At 48.9% G+C, this 13,591-nt stretch overlaps 2 protein-coding genes across 4 annotated transcripts in view; one reads left to right on the forward strand and one right to left on the reverse strand.

Moving 5' to 3' along the window:
* Rpl12 (ribosomal protein L12) overlaps nt 1–13,591 on the reverse strand; it is a 1,083,577-nt gene that overhangs the window by 142,918 nt on the left and 927,068 nt on the right. The window lies entirely within an intron of this gene.
* Nucleotides 1–13,591, forward strand: part of Mvb12b (multivesicular body subunit 12B) — a 155,908-nt gene that overhangs the window by 7,710 nt on the left and 134,607 nt on the right. For all 3 annotated transcript variants that reach the window (XM_051166254.1, XM_051166256.1, XM_051166255.1), the window contains exon 2: nt 5,900–6,022. In XM_051166254.1, the coding sequence (XP_051022211.1) occupies nt 5,900–6,022 (123 nt within the window). The remainder of the gene's footprint in view (nt 1–5,899; nt 6,023–13,591) is intronic.

The following is a 13,591-nucleotide window of genomic DNA, read 5'->3' on the forward strand; positions in this document are numbered from 1 at the left end:
TCCTTCAAGCAGCTTTGTCTGGGCAGTGCCAGGATACTACATTCTACATTTGTGCTTTATAGGAGCCAGGTGTGGTCTCCCCGTGGTTAGCGTAAGTGAGAAAGGTCTGATTGGACTGATGCATTAGTGTACCAGACTCTTCTATCAGGGAAAACCCAGACCCTCTACTGGGGAAAGAGGAAGTGCTCACCATTGTTCCTTGCTTCCCATCTGGAAAATTCTTCGTAACTTAGGAGAGCTTAGAGAAATGTTTGCCATCACTCCCTGGTATTAGAACAGTTTTCCCAGTAGTCAGTGGCCTGTTGCCACGTGCCTATCCAACAGCAGTTGCCTCAGGGGCTTAAGTTCTGATGGGTCACCAACTTAACCTGTGCACATAGCAAGATGTAGGTAGGCCAGGTCCCTTGTGAGCTTCTACAGTAGACGCCCTTCAGCTGTGTGCAAGAGCCCTCTCAGGCAGCCTGCCTGCTGGCTGCATACTCCCTGGGTGCTTGGTGGCACCTGGTCTCAGCTTGACGCCTCCAAGCGAGGGAAGTTTTTGTATCTCTGTTCTGTGCCTTGTGGGGTGTGTTGGGGGAGACCTAGCCACCATCTACCTTCCTGAGGAAGGGGCTGTGCCTTTTATCTTTTCCTTGTCAGGTGAAAGGTGCTGGTGCTTGGGAGGTTCCAGAGTGAGTGTGGAGCCCTGCAGAAGAGATACAAAGTCTCAACCTGACCCTGGTCTGCAGGCACCTGGATATAGCAGCAGCTTTGCTGGAGGAGAGAGTCTGTCCTTGTGCCCTCGGAGAGTGAAAATGTCTCCCTTTCCTGCCCCACAAGCAGCAGGGTTATGGGCAGTTTGTGTCTTTGGTGCCCTTGAGCTTGGACTCCAAGCAAACTGAACACAGTTCATCCTTCTGTAGGGACTTAATTAATGCAATGGTTTTGTCATTTCACTACAGCCAGCCAGTTTAGCCTGCCCCCTCCCTGCCTTAGTACTTTGAAATTACTCTTTTCAGAAGATACTTGATTACGCCTTTCTTTAGCCCTGGTGGGCAACCCTGGCGTTGCTTTAGAGCCAGCCTTGTCCATGCTCTCTGCAGGGAGGCCAGGATGGCAGGGAGGCCAGGCCTCCTTTGAAGGCTGCAGCTCCTGCCCCCTGCCGTCCTTTCTCTGGAAAGCACTTTAAACTGAACCCCCCCCAACCCCAGCTTTGCACCGCTGGGAGGGCCTCTGTGGAGGGACTGTGTGTTGTTAGCTGGGTTTTGATTTCAGTACTGGAGTTGATAAAACGAGATAGACTCCAGGCTCACTAAGGCCGTGGAAATTAAACAGAGATGATATCAAAGTTCCCCCGAGTTTTCAGCTGTGCTACAGTAGCCTCGCTTTCTCCCAGGCTGGGGCCTGAGGCAGTCTTTGATTCTGAAACAATGAGCAGCATCAGTTAAGCCCAGAACTGCTGACTTTCAGGATTAAGTGCGTGGTTGTGGTAGTTCTTTGATCAGCTACAAGGGAGCAGTGTGGTGTCTGCCTGCCACCGGGAAGGGGCTTCATAGCTTCATAGTTAAAGCTCACCTCTCTGTGAGCCCCCATAGTAGTGTTGTTGAGATGCCCCACTGTGGGGAGGCAGACCTACCTCCTCCTGGCCAGTCCTCTGCTGAAAATGCATCTACCACGGTGTGGGGAGGGGGCCCCTCCCTTGTGAGACCTCACTTGCACAGTGCATGCACACACTCTTGCCTTAACTCTCTTCCTTTGAGGTGAGGGCTATCTCAGGGAGACACAAGACCAGATGCCTGGAGCAGGGCCCTGCAGCTCTCAGCCTGGGAATGTTCGGCCAGAGGCCTCAGACCCTCTCAGGAAAGGCCTGGCAGGTTACAAGTGGGAGAATAGCTCAAGGTCACTGTCACCATGGGCAAGAGCAGACGTGACTCCCAAGTACCCAGCACCTTCCTTCCTTGTGCTGACCTGTGTTGAAAATCCACTGTGTTCAGATTGGCTCAGTATTGGCCATCATCTAACCACCCACGGCGGGAGTCCACTCTGGCTTTCCCAGTGGACACTTCCTGTGGCCACAGCTGCATGGCCCAGTGTTGCTCCTCTGCCCGCTTCCTCCAAGCTGGTCCTGCTATCTGCGCTTGGTAATGGAGCCCCTGTGTGCCGTGGATCCTGCCTGTGCCAGGCTGTACATCAACCCCGTCCCTCCTGTGCGGAGCTCAGATCTCCCTCATTAGGCCTGAATTTACCTCTGTCCTACACAAACATGGCCTTAGCTCATTTTTATTGTTGTAAATTATTTATGAGGGGAATGTTGAATCTCGAAACTGAGGTGTGAGGAAAATTAATCCCATGTTACTTTTATCTTTCTGTACTTTTCTCCCCTTTGCCTGACTTATTGAGCTATTGGCCAGAGAAAAAAGCGCTTCGGCATTTTAAAATATAATTAGTGTTGAACCTGCTTTCTCATTTGGGCAGGATGCTGGTCTCTGTGTGAAACAGAGCTCAGGCTAGACTGAGCACAATGCCTCTGCCTCTGCCAGTGGCCACCAGCTAGGTGTCTGGGAATGAGCCTCAGTTTCCCCTTGTGTAAAATAAGGCTAGCTTGGTGGACCCTCCAGCTCCTAGTGTCTGCTGACAAGGAACCTGTGAGAATACTCTGAATTTGCAGAGTTCTGTACACATGTTACAGAGATGTGTTCTCATGGTGGAGGGGCCACTTTGATGGAACCAAGAGTTGCTGCAGGAAGTGTTTTACCCAGTCACCCCAGCCTAGCCGGCCATCCCAGGCTGGCCGGCCACCCCAGCCTGGCTGGTCACCCCAGGCTGGCCAGTCACCCCCGGCCTGGCTGGTCAGTTTTGGTCTCAAACACATGATCCTTGCTCTCCCCTCCTGGCCCTCTGTTCACATTCTTGGCCCCTCTTCTTCCCCGCAGAGGCCTGGCCCGGGACCGTGGGCAGCAGGGTGCTGTTCTGCTTCCGTGCCTTTCCTTCTGGCTGGAGGCTCCAAGCAGCCAGAGGAAACATGGAGTGCAAGTTAATAAATGGCCTTTTGTTAGGAAGGTCAATTGAAGTGACGGTAGAGACGCTGTTAAAAGTAATTTGCAGTCAGAAAATATGTAATTCAGGGCAAGCCACTATGAGTGATGACCTCTGCCATGGATATCTTGGGTGTTTCTCATTAAGAAGCTCCTTGGCTGGTGGCAGCCATGCCCCACCACCAAGTGGGCCACAGCCCCTGGAGCAGCCATTTGTCTCCCAGGCACAAAGGCTGCCTTGATCCCCAGGGCACAGTAACACCCCCCCCCCCCCCCCCCCCCCCCCCCCCCGCAACCAAGGGAGAGAGGCGGGGCAGGCATGGGGATGACTGTGCTGGCTGAGCCAGACCTGCAGTGGGCTGGGCAAGCTGGGCTCCTGAGCTCTGAGGCCCAGTTCTTTGTCTGCTTCAGCCGGAGGCTGCCTGCAGCCATCTTGGAAGCTGCTGGGTGCCTCCCCGGGTGCATTGTGGGAGCAGTATCTTCCCTTCGCAAGCACACTCACCCTCCTGCAATTGACAGCAATGGAGAGAACCCTTGTCACCATGCCTCGTGGCGTGCATAGCCACCCGGGAATATGGGTCTCCCAGCGAATGAGATATTCTTTGTGTGTGCTCATTTCATCTCACTCTTTGTCTCCCCTTCTCCCCTGCCCCTCCCTTCCCTCCTTTCCTTCATTTCTTTTTCTCCTTTTCATTCTCCATCCCTCTTTCTCTTTGATAGTAAAGGCAGTAGTATTAAATTTTTTTTTGTTGTTGCTTCACGTGTTCTTTATTAAATTCACAGCATGATATTTAACACTGGCAGGATTCGTACATTCTGCTAATGAGTTGTTAATTGCAAAGCATTTTTGGTAACCGACAGCAGGTACCAATATTTTGCAAACTGCAGCCGTGTGGTTTTTACGTTCCCCCAAATACAGGATTTTTCAGGGACAGAGACATTTTATTTAGTGATTTGCTCTGGATTGGGCAGGTTCAGATATTTAACCCTAAACCCATATCAGGGTCACACAGACGGAGCCACTTGATAAATATATACTTAATACCTGGATGCAAGAGCACTGAGTCCTGAGATAAAACCTGCCTAAAAAATGAAAATTGAAACAAGGGAAGGGTGTAGTGGTGCCTGTTGCAAGCTTAATTTTCGTAGATGCATATAAAATATAACTGTAATTTGGCCAGGAGGGCAGGGGTGCCAGGCACGGCTGAGCCCTAACCAGGAACAAGTCAGTTTCCGGAGCTCTCTGTGGGCTCTGCTGGCTAAATGGGTGACTTGCACGTAGCGTTTTTGATGGTTCCTGTGAGGTAGGCTACGTACACTTTGAGTGGCCAGTGCTTTTTGATAAGAGGCCAAGGAGCAAGAATGTGCCTCCTGCTGCCTCTTCAGGCAGGATGTTTGGTTTGCTTTTGAAGCTGTGGCCAGCCTTGAGAGCACCGCAGCCACTGGGGCTTATTTGCTGTAGAATGAGGTGGAATTTATTCTGTTCTTTCCCACTGTGTGCCCAGTAAAAGTAGTCTGTGTCAGGTGTTGCTGCTTTTATTTGGCTTCTGGTACGCAGCCATGTTAGCGGCCAGGCCCACTGCTCTCTGTACTTCGTCAGCCTCCCCCGCTGGTCGTGTGCAGAGGAAGTGGGTGGCGGAACAGCCATCCCACGTACCCTGTTTTCATCCAAGTGACCAGTGAGAACTGGGGTCACTGTCGGTGCTTAGCTTTGAGTAAGTGCCATTTGACCCACGGGGTTAAACTAGACAAAGAAGTGGGCCAGACCTCTAGTGCATGCTGCCTCCCGCTCAAGCCAGAGCCCGTGTGCTCTGCAGCCCCCCAGCCCCCCTGCTTTATTCTGAGCATCTCCTGTGTGCCATGGACCTCTCTGGGCCCTTCATTTTGAATTCCCTCTTGCAGTTTTTGCAACAGCTGGTGAGTGGATCAAGACCTCATTTTACAGTTGAGAGAAAGCCGGGGCTCTCCAAGCTTTGATTTCTTGTTCAGACACTAACTTGTAAGTGTGGAGTCTGGAGTCATACACATACGCTTGTGCCCATGGCCAGATGCCTTCTCTGTTTTAGGAGCTCTTGGATTCTCTGCCGAATGTCTAGCTAGCTTTCTCCATGTGGGAGTACTGTGTGAGGGACAGAGGCTGCTTCGGGACTTTGCCAGGGGTGGCTCATCTAGTATTGGTCCCTGGTCAGAAATCAGGCAGTAGGGAGTAAGTTAAGAATCATGTGGGGGGACACATTGGACCATGTCCCCTGGAAGGGGAGACCTGGGGGCACTCAGAGGAAGGACAACAGGTTACCAAGAAGAGACTTGATAACCTATGAGCATATATAGGGGGAGATAATCCCCCTCAGGAACAGTCATAGGGGAGGGGAATAAGGGGAAAATGGGAGGGAGGGAAGAATGGGAGGATACAAGGGATGGGATAAACATTGAGATGTAACAAGAATAAATTAAAAAAAAAAAAAAAGAATCATGTGGGGGCTGGCCAGGTAGCTCAGTGGGCAGCGTGCTTGTCTAGCCTGCATTAGAGGTTCCGTCCCTAACACCACATACAACTCGCTGTACATACCTGTAATGTGAGCACTTGTGAGGGAGGTGGAGGCAGCAGGGCAGGGGTTCAATGCCAGCCTGGAATTTATGATGATGTGCTTTTGTGCTTGAGTGGAAGTTAGCTCCTGAGAGCAGATACAAGCCTCAGCATTCCACTCTAACAGCTTGAGGTTGAATTCTTGATTTGAGCTCGGGGTCAGATAAGGCCAGGTGAGGAATGCGGAGCTCAGCTGAGGATAGCTGCCCCAGGATTCTCCGGCTATTTGAAGCCTTGCTCACTCACATTAGACACTTGAGTTTGAATTCTCTGCTCTCCGTTTCCTTTTCCAAACCAGGACCAAGCCACCATGCCTGAAGTCAAAGAGCTTTCAGAAGCCTTGCCGGAGACGCCAATGGACCCCATCACAGGAGTCGGGGTAGTGGCTTCCCGGAACCGAGCTCCGACAGGCTACGATGTGGTAAGACAGTGCCAGCTTGTCCGTTCTGCTCTCTGTCCCTGTGTGGAAGATGTGTGTCTTCCCTCTCAGAACTTCGAATGGCCAGAGGAGGTGGCTGGGAGTGTCCTGCTTTGGGAGTCAGCGGGCCTGCTGAGGCCATGCGGTGTGGGAGTGACTTCCTGGCTTTGGCTCTGACTGGTCTTTGGCGTGTGTGGTGGTCACTTTTTACCTTTTAATTAGATCCGTTGTTTTCCAAAGTCACCTGTAGTGTAGATGCTTCATTGTCTTGTATTGTCCCAGGAGTGTAAAGGGTCTGAGTGTGTGGTGTTGTCCTTGCCTGCAGCCAGCAGGGGACTTGTGCAGTTATCAGCTTAGTGGGGCCGTCCTGTGCCTCACAGGCAGCATCGTTGACCTCTGCTTAGTCAAAGCAGAGAACACCCCGGGGCAAGGATGGGTGAGCAAAATCAGCCCCGACTGCAAACCTCTTTGGTCAGTCTGCATCAGGTCATCACTATAGAAAGAGGAGTCCATTAAAAAACAAAAAACAAAAAAACAAGGAAACAGAACTTCTCCTTCTGTATTGTTGAGATGCCTATGGAGAGGTGGAGAGGGTCCTTCTTGACAAAAAGATTTACGTCCGGCCGGCCTCCTGTCTTCAAAGCCCAGTTGGAGTGTCTAACTTTCTATAAAATAGAATCATTAGGTATGGCTTTGTGCCATAAAACTCTCGGGGAAGCTGATAAAAGCACTCCTGGTTTAAGAAGCTAAAGTGTGCTGTGATGAGCTGGATCCGGGCCGGGCTGGAGGCCCCCACTCTGCCCCTGGGCTATCGGGGACCCCGGAGGCTCAAGCCCCGGGCCTGGCTCTCACTGCTTTCTGCTGTTCTCTGTCCGTCAGTATCTGTAGTGTTCTGGCTGCACCTCTGGGGTCATCCAGACTGCTTGGCTAGTGGGCGGCGGATGGCCTTTGATAGCTTGGCTTTCTGAAAGTCCCTGGAAGCCTGACAGGGGCACAATCTATCCCTATCATTTTCTTCTAACATGTAGCTCGGGGCAGGAGAGCACGGTGTCAAATGAGTGAAATTAATAAGCACGTTTCACCATCAGGCTGCACTATGCGTTTTAGTGGAAGGTGAGCAGGGCAAGAGGCTGGCTCGGCTGGAATTACCCAGCCTGCACAGGGCCCTAGGCTCTCCTAAGAGCTCTTTCTGGGAGCGAGGTGGCAGTCTGCTCTTCATCTGGCATGCAGCCTCTTCGCAGATAAACATCTCATTCCCAAGAGCCCTGGCCTGGAGTTCAAGGGGAGAGGTGGAGAGGGAAGAGTGAGAAGAGGCACTTCCGCTTTCTTTTCATCTGGAGTTCCACAGTAAGACGGCACATTGGAACCAAAGTGTAAGAGTGTTTGGGAAGGCTGGAAAGACCACCCAGAGGATGAGGAAGCCCTGTGGCAGCCGGAGCGAGGCCACTCTCTGTGTAGGACCGTTTAGGCCTAACCTCCTCCTCACTCGGTGATGACCCTGCTGGTAGTCATCACAAGTGCTGGCTGGCCCTGAGCTGCCACAGGAAGGCTTCCTAGGCACCGCTGCTGCTGGAAGCTAAAGATGCTAAACATTTCATTTATTCTTTTGAAGATTTTATTTTATTTATTATGTATATAGTGCTCCATCTACATGTACACCTGCAGGCCAGAAGAAGACATTAGATCACATTATCGATGGTTGTGAGCCACGACGTGGTTGCTGGGAATTGAACTCAAGACCTCTGGGAGAGCAGTTGGCACCCCAATAATTTTTCTTTATTTTTCTTTTTTTGGGGGCGTTGAGACAAGATTTCTCTGTGTAGCCTTGACTATCTTGGACATGCTTTGTAGACCAGGCTGGCCTTGAACTCACAGCTATCTGCCTGCCTCTGCCTCCCGAGTGCTGGGATTAAAGGCGTGAGCCACCATGCCTGGCACATTTCATTTATAAAAATGTAATTTCATGACTGCCCTTCTCTCTGGATCAAGAGAGCATCTTGGACTAGGGGACTGGAGATCATTTGCTAACTGTCTCAGTTCATTGTCTCCGATTGTGCAGTCGCCCTAGAACAGTCTCCTGTTTCAGCCCTTCAGCCGCATGCCCAGGGCTTGGCGTGACAGGCTCATGTACCTACCCTCAGAGATTGGGCTGGGTCTCAGAAAAGGTGTGGAAAAGGCTCAGAAGCAAGACTGCTGGGCTGGAAGAGCGAGGGGAAGTGGCTGTGAGACAGCTAAGGGTAGACGGAGGTGGGGGAAGTGACAAAAGGAGGCAGCTGTCAGGCTAGCCTAGGCGCACACAGGAAGGATTTCAGGATGAGCGAGGGTACAAGCGGGCAGGACTTGTCTGGTGAGGTCAGGCTGGGAGGGCGGAGGAGGTGGGCTCCAACACCAACCAGAGAGCGGATGGGCGCTCCCATTGTTCGCCTCTCGCTCCTTCCTGCTGCCCGGGTGCTGGGAAGCCAGCCTTCGTCGTGGCCTCTGACTTCCTCTGTAGGCAGCGTGTGAGTTATCCACCCCCCTTCCTTCCCCGCTCTTCTCATCTCTCTTCCTTTCAATGGTCTCGAAACCAATTAGGCAACAAGACATTTCTTTAAAACTGCTTGTCCTGCATAATTTATAGATACCTCAAGTTTCCCAGGTGTCTTCAGAGTCATTGTAGCTGCCATTGTTTGAAGCATCAGATACAGGGTGCTGTGTGAATGCTGGACAAACCGGCTCTCCTCTGGCCAATGGGTTGGGTTTAGGGATCAAAAGGACACAGAGGCTTAAAATTTGAAACCTGCAAATGAGGAGCCAGTTGTCATGCACCAAAGCAGGAGAAGAAAAAGAAAACAAAAATTTAAAAAACCTCACAAAACCATCTGCTCAGCGGTGAAGCAGGGTCAAGGAATGAAATGTTCAAGGAATTAAAGCCCTCGGCAAGAAGGTAGCAAGCTCCCGCCCAGAGCATGTGGTGGATATCAAGAGGACGTGTGCGCCACAGTCATTAGACTGTGCTCTGACGGAGCTGGTATTCAGGTCGCTAGGAAGGCCAAGTTGTGGTAGGAGGCCCTTGTTCCTAGTGGCCAGAGGACAAGTGACCTCATTTCCACAGGTGCCATCCCTGCATCAGGAGAGAGATAAGGAAGAGCTTGCCTCTGTGCACCACTGTCCTCCTCAGCATGGTTCTGCTGGCAAGGGATTGTTCCTGAGCAAAGAAATGGAGGCTTGGAAGTCCCCATATCCCACAACTCACAGGCTGGTTTCTTTTTAGAGCTGAGCTTGTTTTGATAAAGGCACCAGGTGTTCCCATATTTTTGTTTTGATAGAAAATATATTAAACCAAGATTTACTAAAAACATGGAAAGTGGTTTTATGACCAGCCCTTGGGCCCTGGTTTCCTATGGCTTGAATCTGGAAAACTGTGAACCATCCGAGACAGTCCTGTCTGAAGCTGAGGACACTTGGTGCTTGCTGTAGTGAGAGCAGTGAGTGTCACTGTGCAGGAGGCCAGAAGGCTGCCTCAGGAAGTCCTGTCAGAAACAGTGGCTTCCTGTGCTTGCTGGGGAGGAGCTGCCTTCTCTTCTGGCCTCCCCCACCCACCCACTGCCACACACTTCAGTGACCAAAGCTCCCTCAGACAATGGACAGACAAGACACTTCCTTCTGCTCATAGAAACCTCTGCCTCACTTTTGCAAAGACTTGTAAAAAAATTAAACCTCAGATATTTAGATTAACAGAGAAATTGATTTTTCTTTAATGTAGAAGTTAAGTTGAGGTAATTATGGATTTATATGCACTTTAAGGAGCAATGCGAACACGTGCACGCCTAAGATCGGGTGAAGAGGGAACAGATACAGCGTGTGCTTTCACCCAGTGGTAGTGTCTGCAAGCACCAGCATGTGCGGGAATTGAATCCAGGGTCCTCTAGAAGAGCAGCTTTGGTGCTCTAACCGCTGAGCCACGTCTGTCAACGCTCCTGTGGGTTTTTGTTTTTGTTTTACTGTTGACTTTCCAGGGTTCTTAGCTGTGTCTGATTAGAACCCTGTGTGCGTGTGTGTGTGTGTGTGTGTGTGTGTGTGTGTGTTTGTGTGCACGCACGCCTAGGTGTTTGCTTCAGAAGACATGTGTCTTTTTCCCTTCACACAATCTTTCACGTGGCAGAAGCTTTAAAGCTTGATCAAATCTAGTTTCTCTATTTTTTTCATTTATGAATTGTTTAGGTATCCAGTATATGAACCTTTTGCCTACAATCCCAAAAAGTTTCTGGTAATGAACACATTTTATAGTTCATGTAATATTTAAGTATATGGTTTATCTAAGATACAAACTTCGGTTGAGCCCCCTCCCTCCTTTGGAAGAGTAAATACTCTCACCATTTGTGGAAAGTGGTCTTACCTCCTGAACCTGTGACAGAAAGTAATAACCGTGGGTATGACTCTCTGTCTGTTCTCATGGCCGTCCCTTTGCTGGTCCATGTAAAGTCATGACCGTGGGTGTGACTCTCTGTCTGTTCTCATGGCCGTCCCTTTGCTGGTCCATGTAAAGTGATGACCGTGGGTGTGACTCTCTGTTCTCATGGCCGTCCCTTTGCTGGTCCATGTAACCTTGTTACTGAAGCTGCACAGTGAAGTTCTGAAGTCAGCACAGCTATCTCTCCCTACACATCTCCCCTCCCCCCCACCGCCACTGCGCCTTCGATACAGGGCTTCACATAGCTCTGGCTGCCTGGAACCCACTATGTTGCCCTGTTCTCAATCTTGTGACAATCTTGCTTCAGCCTCCCAGGCACATCCATCCATCCATCCATCCATCCATCTATCTATCTATCATCTCTCTATCTATCTATCATCTCTCTATCTATCTATCATCTATCTGTCTGTCTGTCTGTCTGTAGTTGTGTTTTCAAGGTTGTTAGAGTTGTCTGTCCTATGACTTCTACTATAACTTGTCTATATAAACAAAAAATTCCCTTGGGATTTTGAAGGACATTGATGTTAAATCTGTGGAGGATTTGAACATCTTTAACTTTTTTGTTTGTTTGTTTTTGGTTTTGTTTTTGTAGACAGGGTTTCTCTATGTAACTTTGGCTGTCCTGGACTCACTTAATAGACCAGGCTGGCCTCGAACTCACAGCACTCTGCCTGCCTCTGCCTCCCTGAGTGGTGGGATTATAGGCGTGCGCCACCATCTTCACCTTTCCCATTGAGCTTTTGAATTCCTTAATTGTATTACAGTATTTGGTTCCTTGATTTCCTGGGCAACATTTAATACTTTTTAAACATGTAAGTATATCCATGTTTTGGTAGATCCAAGTGTGATTACTTTTTAAAATTGCATTTTTATTTATTGTGCGTGTGGGAGCAACCCAGAGTGCATGTGCAGAAGTCAAAGCAACATGCAGGAGTCTGTCCTCTCCTTCTACCGCGTGGACCCTGAGGGATAAGCTGAGGTCATCGAGCTTGGCAACAAGTGTCTCTACCAACTGAGCCATCTTAGTGGCCCCAGTGTACTCTGGTTTTTATTTTGAATGATGGTAGATTGATTTGTGCCTCTAATGCCTGTGTTAACCGCTGTCATATAGGAGTATACCGCTACTGTTCGCAGGTCTCTGACTGGCCTTTCGTTTCCTGCTCTTGCTGGATGCAGGAGCAGGGCGGGGAGCTGGGATGTCCTTGCTGTACCATTGATCATAGGGGAAACTTCATTATCAACTATGTTGACTCTGGATTCTACTGTAGGTATTTTCACCAAATTGAGGAAGTTTCTGTACATGGTTTTCCGAGACTATCGTGGCTGATGGATGAGTTTTTAGATGTGTTTTCTGCATCAAGTGATCTGATCATGTGGTTTTTTTTCTCTTTATCCTGTTATCAAACGTGGCAGATTACATTGTATATTGAACAGCCTGGCATTTCCATTAGGCCATGACACTTGTTTACCAGTGACTTCTCCTTGCTAATCTTGTTAATAATTTCTACACCTATGTTCAAGAAGACTGTCATTAGCCGTGTTCTTGGTTTTACATGATTTCTGTCTGGTTTGATAATTCTAGATTCATGAAATGAATTAGAAAGTGCCTCCCCGTTCTACTTTCCAAAAGAGACTGTATAATTGGTGTTAATTATTCATTAAATGTACTGTAAAAAAAATTTCAGTGACTCTGGGGTCTGGAGATTTAAGTCCTTTGAAGGTTTAAAAGTTTCAAGTCCGGTTTCCTTAATAGTCAGAGGGCTGTTTGTGTGCTGTAGTAGACTGTGGCAGCTTGTGCTTTTCAAGGGATTGGTTTGTTTCATCTAAGTTATCAAATGTGCATAGAATTAGCCATAAACCCCCCTCCCCCCTTCTTTGATATCTACAGGGTGGTGACTTTTTTTTTTTGTACTGATGATTGTGCCTTCTCTTTTCTTAGCCTTCCTAGAAGTTAATCAGTTTTATTGGTATTTTCCCCAAACAACTGTTTCATTGATAGTTATATGTTGTTTTTTTCTTTTTAATTTCATTAATTTCCATTGTTATTTTCTTCGGGCTTATTTTTACTCATTTTCTAGATCCTGAGGTGGGAGCTTCTTAGTTGTTTTATTTTATTTTTTAAATCCTATCCACTCCCACAACTCCTCCAAGATCAACTTTGCCTTCTTTACCCACCCAACTTTGGATCCCTCCTTCACACTCTTGGTTTTTGGAGACAGAGTTTCTCTGTGTAGCCCTGGCTTTCCTGGACTGGCTTTGTAGTCCAGGCTGGTCTCGAACTCAGAGATCCACCTGTCTCTGCTAGGATTACAGGCATGTGCCAATGCGTCCGGCTCTCTCTTTTTGAAAGAAATACACCCATCAAGTCTGGTTTATGCTGCCCACATACTCATAGGTGTGTGGCCTTGCACTGGAGTGTGGTCACTTGCCAGAGGCTACACCACTCTTGGAACAAACAGACTCTTTCTTTCCCAGTAGCTATCAGTGGCCAGAGGTAGAGTGGTGTGCCCACTTGCCCTCTCCACACATGGATTCAGGGCGGCTTAAGCTTGCACGGGTCTTGTGCATGCTGTCACAGCTGTGTCCTTGTAGTCATCTGCAAAGATCCCTGAGCCGTGGGAGGAGGGAGTGGTGTACATGTCCTATTTAGGGCTGAGCGTTTAAGTCTCTTACTCTGCACCTGGGCCAGTTGTGGGACCCTGTGTTCATTGTCACCTTCTGCAAATGGACATTTCTCTAATGAGGGCTGAGAGATGCATAATCTTTTGTCAGATTTTTTAGAAGACCGAATCTCACTCTATAGCTCAGGTTTGTCTGGAACTTGCAGTGATTCTCCTGCCTCAGCCTCCTACATGCCTGAACTATGGGCATGAGCCTCTACACATGGATTTTCCACATTTCTAGTGTCTTGTGTCCAGATCGACCTCTCAGCACTGCTCTTCTTGCTTTGTGGATTTTCATGTTCTGTTTACACTTTTCAGTACATTTAACATTCAGTACATTAGATCATATAGTTGACACAGAGTATTTAAAACTTAGTTTCCAAACACTGAGAGGATTTCCTTATTGATTTCTAGCTTGATTCCATTGTGTTTGGGGAGAACCCTGATTCTGTTCTT

This window comes from Acomys russatus, chromosome 24 (assembly GCF_903995435.1).
Source record: "Acomys russatus chromosome 24, mAcoRus1.1, whole genome shotgun sequence".
Classification (NCBI taxonomy): domain Eukaryota; kingdom Metazoa; phylum Chordata; class Mammalia; order Rodentia; family Muridae; genus Acomys; species Acomys russatus.